This window comes from Lingula anatina, chromosome 3 (assembly GCF_051362555.1).
Source record: "Lingula anatina isolate TDL-2025a chromosome 3, LinAna3.0, whole genome shotgun sequence".
Lineage (NCBI taxonomy): Eukaryota > Metazoa > Brachiopoda > Lingulata > Lingulida > Lingulidae > Lingula > Lingula anatina.
The window spans coordinates 469,933-483,906 of NC_141769.1; the positions used below are offsets into that span (position 1 = coordinate 469,933).

At 38.9% G+C, this 13,974-nt stretch overlaps 1 protein-coding gene across 10 annotated transcripts in view; it reads right to left on the reverse strand.

Annotated features, from left to right (window-relative positions):
- LOC106166962 (uncharacterized) overlaps positions 1 to 13,974 on the reverse strand; it is a 110,462-nt gene that overhangs the window by 20,720 nt on the left and 75,768 nt on the right. For 8 of the 10 annotated variants that reach the window (XM_087009532.1, XM_087009541.1, XM_087009538.1 and 5 more), the window contains 3 exons: positions 10,548 to 10,721; positions 1,854 to 6,528; positions 403 to 506 (listed from right to left, as the gene is read on the reverse strand). In XM_087009532.1, coding sequence (XP_086865658.1) covers positions 403 to 506; positions 1,854 to 6,528; positions 10,548 to 10,721 — 4,953 coding nt within the window. Of the gene's footprint in view, positions 1 to 402; positions 507 to 1,853; positions 6,529 to 10,547; positions 10,722 to 13,004; positions 13,074 to 13,974 lie in introns of all 10 variants that reach the window. The other 2 variants (XM_087009534.1, XM_087009533.1) reach the window with 2 other exon arrangements.

Consider the following 13,974-nt stretch of genomic DNA (forward strand, 5'->3'; position numbering starts at 1 on the left):
CGGATATTTTTTACCTCTGAGATCGCTAGCACACACACAAACACACATAATGCATAATTCTATTTACAAACTAATATGCCACAAGTTGTAAACAGGCCTACATATATGGTACTTTAAAATTTTCAACAGAGCCAAATCTACTCTATTCCTAATCTGAGTCATCATTGTTCTCAAAGAAATATGAAGACACATTTTAACCTTGTGGAAGGAAGAATGACCCCACAGCACTTAACTTCTTAAAAGTGAAGGGAGGATATTATATGGAATAAACATCTTCAAAAAAGGAAACCACATATTTCAATATTTCCCAGTACTTCCTGATGTTGTACAGTCACCTTAGGGTCACCCAGAGGTCACTCAGAGGTCACCCTGAGGTCACTCGTTCACACCATGTCCACTCACCTTGTGCTGACTTCCTGTGGTCTCCCGCGAGACTGGTCACTTCCCCGTTCGCCTCCCCGCTCGCCTCCTCGGTCACTCCGGTCTGCCTGGTCCACAGACGCATACTAGAAACAGCAAGGTTTTATATGTAATAAACAATCTTATGATCAACCTAATCAAGCTGTTACTGCAGGAGCTCAAACTAGAACCATTGGCCTTTTTTTCTGAATATGAATTTTGAATATGAAATAATATAAAACAGTATCTGCTCCAAAACTTGGCAATTTGTTTTCACTGCAACACAAGCGTGTACAAACAACTTACTTTAAAACAAAAACTATGAGTCACTACCAGGTAACGCTCTATAACTCTTAAATCTTACAATGCCCCATTTCAGGACAAAATATGTCCCAAGTCTAAACTGAGAAAAACCTGCTGTATATCTAAATATCATTGCAACATGCTCTATGCAGTATATCTACAAGCTTATTTCAACATGTTTCATCTTCTGACATAATTGCCACCTCTTTTTTGCTAACTTATTATTATATCTTAAATGTTTAGAATTTTTCACAATAAGATTTTAAAAGACTGAATATTTTTCACTAAGAAAGACACACTAGAAATTAGCAATATTCTAAAAGCAAAAGCAACACACTGAACATAAACATCATTAGAAGTCTCAACTAATAATATATCTCTATTCTAAAGCATTCTAATAGAAGTAGAAATAAACAAAAGAACACAAAATATTAGATATAACACATCAATAATATAAATATACATATAAACAAACAAACAAACACAGAGATACAAGTTCTTAAGCAGTAGCATCTATCCACTAACAAACCAATTAAATAATTAATGACTGAATGTAAGGACCATTTAGACCCCATATAAAAAACAACACGCCAAATACCCGTCTGAACTTGTGTTCAGAGAACTCAAAATAAAACAAGATTGGTTTCAAGTAAAGTTTCAGAGTCACCATAATAAAGATGTAAAAGTTGGATCACATGTGATTAGAAGAAAATTCACTCTGAGAAAACATGTAAAAGAAATATAAACAGAGAATAAAAATCATGTCAGGAATATTTTAACACAGAGTTACAGGTTTAAATGTTTTTCAATATTAAAATGCTTCATTTTTTAAAGGGAATTAGGTATTTTACTCTATACCACAAATACTGTCTAGCCTACAGGGTGCATCCTCTTATTCAAACAATGGTTACTTTGTAAGTAATTCAATTACAACATTTTGGTTACATGAAGGTTACAGTTCTTATTATCTTATTATTTGGTTACACTTGAAAACATTACTTATAAAATGGTCAATTTCTGAGGTAAAATTTCCACCCACCCATAAAAAAAAATTTCAGTCCTTACAACTAGGTATATTCCCAAATATGTCAACATTAATATATGTAATATAAACATTCTGTTAGTGGATAAATGAGTAAAAACTTAAAAACCTGTCTCCTGAATCTCGGCCTGGTCACCTGTGGCATGAGAGGCGCCATACGAGGCGGGTACTTCTCCTCTGGTCCTGGCAAAGATAACGACCCCGGTCTCTCTCCACTCCTAGAACTTCTGTCATGGCTGGAGGCTGTGGATGAAGATGTTGAACGTCTGCTTCCCCGTTCATCGCCACGCTCTGCTGAATCTTGTCGCCGGTACTGCTGTTGTTGTGTTGCTGATGATGTCGATGATGGTGATAACATATCAGGACGCATTTGCTGCTGTTGCATGTCACGTTCATATCTATACTGACGAGGATCTTCACCGCTCCGCGTACGTCTCTGACTGGAAGGTCGTTCTTGTGGTCGCTGCTGACCAGGGCTTTCCCTTGGCACTGGCATGGACTTGCTCAGAGGGTCGTACTCACTATGTTCCCGGCGTTTTCCAGGAGATGGTGTCCTATCTTTCCAGCCAGGGGGCAGGGTTCCATACCTGTCCCTGATAAAATTCAAGGGGTTTTCCTCAGACATGCTACTGCTGCCACTGGAAATGTCCATGCGTTTACCAGTCTTCATTTCATAGAAGTTCAGCAGTGCCTGTTGGACCTGTACCTTCTGGTCGGGATCAGACATACGCACCCGGTTTGGATCTTGTTGTCCACCGATGTAAACTGAACCAGACATGGGGCGACGTTTTGGATTTGTAGGCCGCCTCAAACTGTCACTTCCTTCAGAATATCGTTTTTCACGGCTAGATTTCTCCTCTGCTATGTCCATGTATCTCTGTTTTCTAGAAACATCATATCTGTCAGACTCTCGTCGCTTTATCTTACTTCCTTCACGTGGGCTTTCCTTTGTCGGGTCTGACCCTCGTGATACTCTCATTGGTTCCCTATTGGGATCCGAATTCTGCCTCTCTCGTTCTGAATCTGTACTTTTCTGAGAATCAACACTCCCTCCCTTTTCACGCTCCTTGATTGGCCTGATTTGTTCTGAAGTGGTACGTTTTAATCTGTACCTCTCATGAGGCACTTTGCTCAAGTCTTTAGCCATTCTATCCAAATGGTTCTTCCAATGATCACGATCAAATTCCTCAGACCCGCGACTCTCGTTGACTTCAGCAATCTGTCCCAGTGGTTTGGGCTCGTACTGGCTAGGATATGACTGCTGCGGAGAGGGCAGTGGAGCTGGTCCTGGCTGCAGAGAGGAGGCGGAATGTGAGCGGCCATGACTGACAGGGAATGTTGCATTGAGGTGTGTATCCTGGGGGTCTGTCCTGTGAGGATGCTGCATGCTCTTGGAGTGGCTGTGGTGATGATGGTGAGCAGGTCGAGACTGTGCATGTCTTTCTGGTTGCTGGCCCTGGTAGACATTTTCGTAGGCATGTCTGCCATGATCCTGATCATAATAACCAGCTTGATATGGCCGTCTGCGTCTATCCTGCTCTGGTGGAATATCTCTTTGCGGGTGAACATTGACACCTCGCTCCCTATATTGAGAAGAATCTCCCTTTTGATTAGATCTGGATGACTCTTCTGGCAATGTACTCAATTGTTTAGGTTCACCATGTGACCTTCTTTCACCATGTGACCTAGAGTCTCCATATGACTTTCGATCACTGTGTGATCTGCTTTCTCCATGAGACCTACTATCGCCATGTGACCTAGCATCACCATGTGACCTCTGGTCACCTTGAGAAGACCTCCGTTGTTGTTCTGATACTGGCCTACTATCAGGGTTATTTTCATAACTGTCTTCATAAATGCCATAAGCTTTCATGACTGAAGTCTTACGTGTTGGACTCACAGGACTGTCTCTTTCTTTGTCTCTAGGGGTCTCTCCTAGAGAGTGTCTCCCCCTATTGTAATTATTTTCTGAGTCATGTGACCTATGCATATGATATGAAGGAGACTCTAAGTGTTGCTGTTGTTGCTGGGATTGAGGATAATTTTGATTTTTTGAGAGCTGTTGCAATGACTGGTTGAGATTGTTGTGTTCTTGTTCCTGCTTCAACTTTTCCTGCTTCATTCTCAAACGTTCTTCCCGCTTTTTACGTTTTGGCGCAACTGGAGTAGTTTCCATATCAGAATTATTTGTGTTTTGCTGTGTGTGCTGTTGTGTTGGGGTGTCTGACACCTCTTTGGCATTGTCTTCCTTATAATTATTTTCAGATTCCTTCATATCAACATTCTGCCAGTTATCAAACTGGTTTTCATTTCCTTGCACATTGGGTTCATCTTGTAATTTTTGCTTCTGAACTTGTGAAGCTGTAACATCAGCAGGTGGCTGTTGAAAATATTTTAATGTATCTTGCTGCTGTTCCTCTAATAATTTCTCCTGCTCTTGTTGTTTGATTTCTTCTTCTTGCTGCTGCTCTTGCTCCTGTTGCAGCTGGTCATACTGCTGTTGTTCTTTTATCTGTTGTTTGTACATTTCTGCTGACAGCTTTCTCAGCATAGGCGCTGTACTGTCACTGTATGAATGGTAAGGAATGACTTGAGTCTCATTATCATTATCAGAGGATTTTGGCTCATCAGCCTCTACTTTACTATTCACAAGCGTGGAATCAGAATTCACCTGATCTTCCTCTTGTGATGGTATATGGTCATCATGTTTGTCTTCATAGTGATCCTCATCTGCGATATCTGTCATACTTTTAGCCAACCTACTAGCTCCATCATCAGATTTATATCCACTCGACACATCAGATAGTTTATGATTTTCCGCATGTTGCATCCATGCCTGAATTCTCCTGTATGGTTCATTTTCATGATAAATCGCCCCGTGTCCTGAGGTTCCTGCAGGAGCAGTTGTATGTGTGGATGTGGTTGCCTGGGTAGTTTTCAGGGTGGGAGACTCAGGGTCCACCTGAGTCCCACTGCTACTCATCACAGGTTGAGCATGGTAGACTCCAGTGAAATCTGTGTCCACTTGAACCTCTGCATGTTTCTTAATACTGGACTCACTTTTACTTGAGCTCATTTTATTGTTAACGCTGGGTGCGTGAGGTTGTTGGAGCTGCCTCTCTGTGACAGGTGTGTCAAGGTCGTCTGTTTGTGTACTGGTGTTGTAGTAAGGTTTGTTACGCACAATGTACGTATAGCTGTCACTTTCATTAAGAGGGGAATTCACCTGCTGTGACCTCTGTGACCCTATAGTAGAAGTGGATGCAGATTTGACCACAGTGCGCCTTGCCTCCATACTGCCACTACCTCGACTGCCACCTTTCTGACCTTCAAACCGCGCAACAAGATCTGAAAAACTTTTCCTTTCCTCTTGAGGCTCTGTCTGAGTTTCGCCATTCTGTTTAACAATGACATCTCGCTGTGAAGATGGGGCTGAATAATCATCCTCATCCTCATACCCTCTTCCCATCCTACCACCAGGGTATGTGGATGATGACTGATACTCAGAGTAATCAGTTTGGATTTCCATACTGTTGCTGGATTTAGAATCCATGGGGAATGTGCTGTTCAGCTTCCTGTCTTCTTCCACAGTATGAACCTTGGCCACTGTTGCACGATGAACATTCCCTGCCCTCATTTCCAGCTCCTGGGGACTCTTTACAACATCTTCGTATCCTCTATCATGTGACAATCTATTACTGACATCACTGAAGGCAGGATTCAGTGTGGAATCATATGACCTTGACAAGACACCCCGCGACCTTTTGGAAAAGTCGTTATTATTTGTGGTTCCTGTCTGCTCAGACCAAGCGTTATTTGTTCTGGGGGCACTGACATAGCCAGGAGATTCAGGGGGTTTCCCTTCCACTGGAGAACTCACACTGGGAGCAGTCCACTGCTGTAGACTGCTGTCCATGTTGTGACTTGCTTTGAAATATTTCAGACTGGAGGCATCCCTCACAGGAGGCATGGGAGGGGATTGTTGCTGAGACGATGAGTCTACAAGGTCTTCCTCTCTTGGAGGTGGAGGAATCTCTGGCGGTTGTTCTTGTGGCTCTGGATGGCGACTATGATCAACATCAATGTGATATTCAGTTCTGTAGAAATTTTCATAATCGTTGTTTGATCTTCGATAGTTTGGTCCCCTTGTGCATTGGATGGAATGTGAAATCTGCCGAGGCGGGCTATCCTGGAACCCTCCATACTGTGGCGATGCCTCAAAAGGCCTTGTATCCCATGATCCCACACTGCTTTCCCATGGTCCCTGTTGCTGTTGCTTCGTAGGCAAAAATTTATATCCAGATCGCGTATTCAGAGCATTATACATTGAAAGCCTACTACGATCTGCTTCTTCTTTATCCAGATTTGGCGTGGAGTAGGCCGTGTGCATTGTCCGTGTTGGCATACCACCATAGGAGCGTCTGTTGGTCCCCTTCATGACGTCAGAGTCTTTATTTGTAAAATTTGCACTTGATTGAGCTTCCTCAGGATAGTCACTCAGATTATAGGCACTATGATAAGTGTTCAGTGTTTTGCTATTATTGCTTTTGTTCACATTATTATTGCTCGGTGTATTTTCAGCCTCAGCCGCACTCTCTTTTAGTTCTGCTAGCGTTCGTGTGGGCGAGGTGAATGGACTGTCATGTGCAGTGCCTTGTGTGCGTGCAGTGGGACTGCTGAGTTCGTTGAAAGAACTGTCGTCAAGTGGTGAAAGTGTGAGTTTGGCAGTGTCACCATCGCCCCCTACTGGATGCCATGAACGAGGTCGCACCCTGGATCTTGAACTGAAATGAAAAGAGAGGATAATCTGATAAAATTATCAAACATTTGGGATAGTTCTAAAACAATAAACCCCTGCTCACTTTGCCGCATAAAAACTGCATCATGGAGACTAACATGTGGACCTTACTGAAAACTTATGCTATTTTGCTGTTCTTTAGAAAAGAGGGATATTCTTTCAAACAAACCTATCTGTCTCTCTTCTATTTCCAATATCTGCCAGCAATTCTCTCAGACTTTAAAGGGTTACCATAACAATCAGTATCAGCAAAGACTTCATCAGGCTCAGAGTCCCATGACAACAGCTGAGAACAACTCCCATTATGGCATCAAACAAATATCCAACTACACCTCAATCTGTGTGCTGATTTGTAGCACTAGTTGCCATGCAGCCCTGCACTAAGACAGACACCATAGTGCTCTGAACTCTGAGTAGTACCTGCAGACACTCTGAAGTAATAAGCCTGTGCATAATTCATGTGGCTAATTTCTTCTTCAGTAAGAAAAGGTAAGAAAAATCCAATGCAAATTCATACAGAGAAAGTCACATTTCTTGCATTTATTGCATCATAAAATACTACTCAGTCTATAAATCTATGTTTGTTCAGGAACAGTAAAGAAATTACCTTTATGTATCTACAGCCTCAAACATTTTTTGAGCTGTCTTATACTTACACTGATAGACAGTTACAGCCTATACTGTATAAAGAAACAAGACTTGTATGCTTTCAGGCTACAGCACAGTAACAAGTCTAGCAAGCAGACTCATGTTAACTACATTTTCTGAGGCTATTTGTTGTAGTTGGCTATTTAGAGTAAGAAATGTGCCTCAGTTAGCATTTACCATATCAATTTAACATCTCTTTTGGCAATTAATTTGTAATTAAAAGTGACAGCATGAAAGGTCATGAGAAATGCAGGTAAAAAAATCAAGTAAAAAATGCAAATGAACCCATTTAAACATTCCAGCTTTCTGGATCAGATTAGTAACTTTAAATTCCTTAAGCCCCAGAAATATTTCAATTTTAACCCACCACTTTAAATTCACATTTGCTTAAATCCTACATAGAAACCTTTATCAATACTTCCCACTGAAGAAAAAATATAAAGAAGACAAACAAGCATAAAAATGCTCTTACTGCTAAAGTCAACAAAGTTTTAGCCACCTCGGAATAATACCTTTATTCACTGAGTCTTAATAGTTAACAGTGCACCTACACAAGTTTGCATATTTTGAGTGTGAGTCACTCTGTAGATTACGATTTAAATCAAGTCACATTAACTTCCTCATGCGGGGCCACTGAACATAAAAAGAGCACTCAATAAAACTGGCCAGCCAAGGTGTATCTTTTAAATGCAGACAGTTTACATCTTTGTGTTTACTTTGCAAGAGCTTTATTATATTCAAATCTGCACCGGTTAACTTTTTGTCTTATTTAAATAATGAGAACCACACCTGCCATAATATTCTCTGTACACGGCATATGTACAAAGCTGATATATGCACAGCACCGTGGTGTATTTGTATATTCTCCACTGATATTTTTTCTGACCCTTAAAACAGTAAGAAATTCTTCGATGAGATTTATATACCAATACTTGGGTTCTAAATTGTACACAAAAAGAATTTTATTTCAAATACTTGAACTCATACCTAGTGCTTCGGCTCCCTACGGTAAACTAGACAGACATGACACCTACACGATGACATTGCTGGTTTTCTACATATACATCTAAGTGTACACATCTAATGCAACATCTAACTAATCCTACCTTCAACAGGTATAGTATTTGTTTTTAACTTTCATCAACCTATCCTTTCCAGTATGTTTTTTAAACTAAGTCCTCCACCGTAATCACTGCCTGCATTATACTCTACACAGACACGATGCTCAGTTCTCTGACATAATAAAACTGTTTTTGTATCTTTGTACTATACTCACTGTTAAATTACTTCCACCACAAGTAGATAAGAAAAAGCTGCAGCCCATTCAACCCAGCCCCCAAACCACCAACAAGAATGCATGAACTCTAGTAAATTACTCACCTACCAAATGATAATACATTTACCTCACAAATAGTAACTTTATTAGTCATAAAAACAATGAACTCCCCCCCCCTCTCTCTCTCTCTTGATGTGATCCTTTCTTACCTGATCTACCTTTCTGCCAAGCTCTGCAGACTACACTGCCAGCTGTTTGTACAGAGTGAATCACTCTCTTTACCACAGTCTTGTGGTGGTGAACTTTTCCCTTCTACAAACATGGTAGCAAACACCCAGACAAGAACATCCAGAGACCCTCCACATTCTGGTGAGAGATGAAAAGCACGGTTAATTTGAGACACAAATTCACCTGTGCGTAACCAGTGATCAGACTAAACAACCAATGACTGGCGCTCAGCAAGTCTATCGCCACTGAGACTGTCCTAAATGAACTGTCTATAAACCCAGCTCACCATGACACAACATGAGAACTGACTTACTTCCAATCTTGTAGCTGCATCACGGAGAAGCAAACATATTCACCTGCTAACGGACATACCTAAACTTGCGAGACACATTAGAAAATGATCTCGCCAGACAAAAACACACATAAAACAGCTCAGGGATTTTGAGACTATATACATTTTGTTATAAACATCGGAATGTAATGGCTTTCAAAACCTGTTCTATTTGCCATGCAAGGCCCATTCTGTCTGCTCACCTGACTTTGACAAGACATGGAGGAATGCAAGAACAGTTGTAACATACAGGAGACGCAGCTTTCTGTCCCAGCTTTCTCTACTGACTACAGCAGAAATGACCAACTATGATGCCCTGTATGATAGCTTTTATAATCAAGGACATATCTAAGTAAGGCGTGGCTACTTAATTTGTATTTAATGAGCTTAATAACATAATTGGAGTGTGAGTGTGTTTGTGTGCTAGGAAAAGTGCCTGACTGAGTGTGTGTATATTGACATGTGAGCACTGATATCTTGTTTGTTCAATGTAAGTAACTTTCATGTTTTCCCAAGTATCACACGACTGAACTCAACCTGAGATGTTCTAGATGACAACAGTTCACTATCTCAGAGTTTTAACATTTCTACAGGTGGGTATACAGGGGGGGAGGCTATTTTCTTAACTGAACAAGTTATATATTTCAGTCTCACAAGCTTAAAAGAGAATCATTTTTCAGAAAACTCTTAATTTGTTTCAACAATAAATAAGATCAAATTTCAAAGTTCCAACCTGTAAGTTAATAATATAATTTTCAAAAAATATTTTACCAACAAGAACCGCTGTGCACCCCATTTCAATTTGTGCACAGAAACTTAAATTTTTTAAGCATGTTTTTCCAACAAAACAGGTTCTTATTTTAAATTTCTAATCTTTAGTTAATTAAAATTTCAAAAATAATTTACTATTTCATCAACAATAAGGCATACCTTATCACTTCTTATCTGTAAGGATATTAAAAAACAAAACTACTTGAACCAGCCTATTTTACAGTCACCAATCTGATATCTCTGATCCAGAGTTACCTTACATTTTGGACAAACCTAGTGGAACTAAATGGCATAAACAATATCTGGAACTGTACAGCACAAAAAAGCAGAAATCTATTTTCTTTTGATCTACCTGTAAAATATGCAACTTCTAAGTGCCCTTACTGGTCTCTGCTCACCAGGGGGCCTTAGACTTCAAGAAAAGACACACCCCATGTGCACTGAACTTACTGTGAGATGGTCAACACCAAGAATGTGCTGGAAAGGAATTCCCTATTTGATGTTGTGCTGAGGTTAACAGGCGGGAAATATTATACTTCACCATTATAATAATGTTCATGTCGCAAGGGGGCAATGAGTACATTCAAAATATATCTCACAAAAAAATTTAACTTTCATTAATAGCTGTTTTGTCTTCATGAATCTTTTAAACTAAATTAATGAAAATAAATTATATTGCTTGTTAATTTAACCATCTTTTATATTATTCATTAAAATAGAAAATAACAAAAAGGGACAAAAAACAATATACCTTGGGGATCGCACTTGAACTTCAATAGAATTACGTTTTGTTGTTTCTTCTTCAATGGGTGCAGGTATATTTTCTTTACTGTCTTTTTCTTTGTTACGTTCCTTATCTTTAATTTCCTGGGCCTTCTTTAAAAATGAGGGACTTGGGCTACTGGCACTTGACTCAACGCTACCCCTGGAAAAGCAGAAGATATGGGCATGAATCAAAGAAAAAATAATTACAATTTGCCTGTCAATAGATATCACATAACATTCATACAATGTGACATCAGTGTGTGACAGAGAAAATATTCTCTACTAACATGAAATGGTATGTTTTGTTATATGAACATCATACATATTACCTACATGGAATGTACCTAAAAACAAAATAAACCATTCATTAGAAAATATCTACCTCTTGTTCAAAACTTATGTGCCTGTTACCATGTTTTCCAGATTCTCCACAACCTTTATCTTTTGATAAGTCCTAGAACAACTATCAGTAATAAAAAAAAATCTGCTGCTGCAGAGTGTCCTGTGTATCAGACATTGAAGAGGATAAAGTTAAATATTTCTACATCTTCATCTCCAAGGTGGGCTATCTAAATACATGACCTTTTCTCAGAAGGCAGGCTGCCAGCACTCTGCAATGTAGAGAAATCATGTCAGGTGTACATAGGCTGCTGACACGCAGATGGTGCGAATATTTCAGAATTAAATCTTACTTGGTTCCATTAAAAAACATCCTGCTCTCACAGCAGGCCATAGCACCATCACACGCAGGCTCAGATACAGTAGCTTTTCATATCAGGTCTGGACGTCATAGCAGGCAGAATACAATCACATGCTACTGTATGAGTGCCATTTACATACTGCTGTATGATTACTAAGTTTTACTGACAACAAATGAGAAAAACTCAATATTTTCAACAATGTTTAAAGCAGATCTTTCTCATGAAAAGAAAAATTCAATAATTTCCTCAAGCATCAGTTGTGGTTACCTAGCGAATATTAAAGCAATGATTGCCAGGCACATTCAAAGCAAAATAAAGGCTCAAATAACAATTAAATGACATGTGCATTTTAAAGGTGTATGTTTAGGTAATATTCACTTGTTATTATCATGAATTCAGGCATATCTGTTGATTTCAAAAGTTAACTTCTTCAGATGAACTATACTGCCTTTTATTAAAGAAATGTTGCATTATTTACTCAGGTAGCAGACTTAACAGTAAGTCTAATTGTCTGACTCATGGACTTGGACAAAAAACAAGTTATATCATCATTAACAAGAAATACCTTTCCCTCCCATGACCTACATGTCTTATGTTATAATCATTATAGATGCTCTCACATAAACTAGTATCAATGCCTGGCACACTATGTCAGCTTTTCGGTATCAGAGCTCTTTGTACTAAGGTAAACAAGGTGTTTTTAAGACATCAAAGCATTCCTGGTCAGCTTTCAGGTATGCAGAGTTTAGCTGATTACTCAGACTTCATCCTGGAAATTTAATCCTTTCTAGGAAAATATTCCAACCCTAGTGCTTTCTGCAAGCTAAGCTCACTTCACACGCAGTGAGAACACCATACAACAAAGAAAGTCAGCATCGGACTCCGCCTTCATTAAAATCAAATTTCATCACTCATCCCACGTGAACAAAATGTTTCCAGGAATGCCACATCAAGCAGGTTGAGCACATCACTCTGTAAATAAATGATGAAAACACCCCGCAACAAAGGACTTCAACATGAAAGCATGCCCCGTGACCGTGAGGGTGGTGCGTCAATATCTCTGATTGCCACTGCAAACAAGCAGGAGAGGGTTGAAGCACAGACTGAAGTGGACGTAGAGCCTGGGGAAAACGGCTGAGCCATGCTACACTGATGTGTATTGGATACAAATATAACTGTGTCAAAGCAGCGATGGAACTCTTAGCTCGCCAAACATTGCTGGGGGCTTTTTTTTTGGTAGCTTGAGAGTGGATCTCTTGTTTGATACCCTTCACCGTCCAATTTATTTTGTATGACCTTTTACAAAACATTCTAGTAATCTTTAAAATATATATATATATATATTCACGCAATAACCTCACCAACTGTTACACTCAGTATAACCTCAGAAGCAATAATAACCGTGCAGAAAATTGAACAAATCTTTTGTGGAAAAAACAATAAGAGCTTACCAACCTTTTCCTGTCATTTTGTCACAAAATGTAAGCAACAAACTATTTGTGAAACGTGAAATACCATGCTTTGCAACCTCAAATGTTATGCCAGAAGACTAATTAAGGACAAATGAAATCCCACTGAATGTCTCCAAGGATTTATGATAAAAAGCAACAGCAACAAAATATTAGAATACTCTTCCAATGCAAAAATTTGAAAATTCAGCATAACATGCAATAAATCAAAACATGTGCATGCACACTGTGAACATGTGTTTGAATAAACAAGCCACACATGAAAATGCATACCCTACGACAACGACAGAAAACATGCCCTCATTCGGAGCAGAGCAGGGGCTGTTACTTGAAGTCGAAGTTCTGAAAAAACAACATAAGTACTTGCAGTAAATACTTTGACGATCTATCAAACAAAATGTCTGTTTTACTATTTTCAGCTAATGCTTCACCTTTTGAACTAAACACTAACTTTTCATATATGTAATCATACACAATAGATCATATGACTACAATTTAATCAAATGATAAATATTTCAATACTTATTAACAACTACTTATTAAACAGTTAATTGATGTTCTTCCAAGCAATCAATGAAATCAATTGAAACAATTTTTAATATTTTAAATATTACTAAATATAAATGAACTGACATTTATGGAATGTTGCTTTAGCAATTAATGTACTCATGGCTTCTCTTAAAATTGATGAAGCTTAATATAGCAGTGCAGTGAACACCTTAACTATTAATGAATGCAGCCTTCACATGTAACTGGTGAACATTTTGTGATCATGCAATATATTAAATGGTAGAAAATATATGCTGACTTCGATAAATGAAATCCATAAAATAATTTCAACTTTAAAGCAACAAGGGTGATGTCTTCATCAAAAACACAATTCAATTATTACTTAAAGCTATAAAAAATCTTTAAAATTGTTCTATGTAAAATGGTTTCAATACAAACATCCTATTTAGTTTTACTCAGAATGTGTAAAGAACCAGGTGGCCATTTTTTGGCCATTTTTCTGTAGGAATTCTTTCGGAAATTACACAAATATTTCACCACCTCTAAGTTAAAAATCTCCCCCCTCCTGATGCCCTCCTACTGCTCAAAATTGGTGAAAATATCGTCAATAATTTGTGAAATGCTCAGAAGTTGGCTCAGTTTCAATGAATCAGCATATACATACCACCAAGCTTCCTGAGACACTGCTTACATATTAAATCTGGATCCAGTGGGTATTTTTTAAACCATTTGA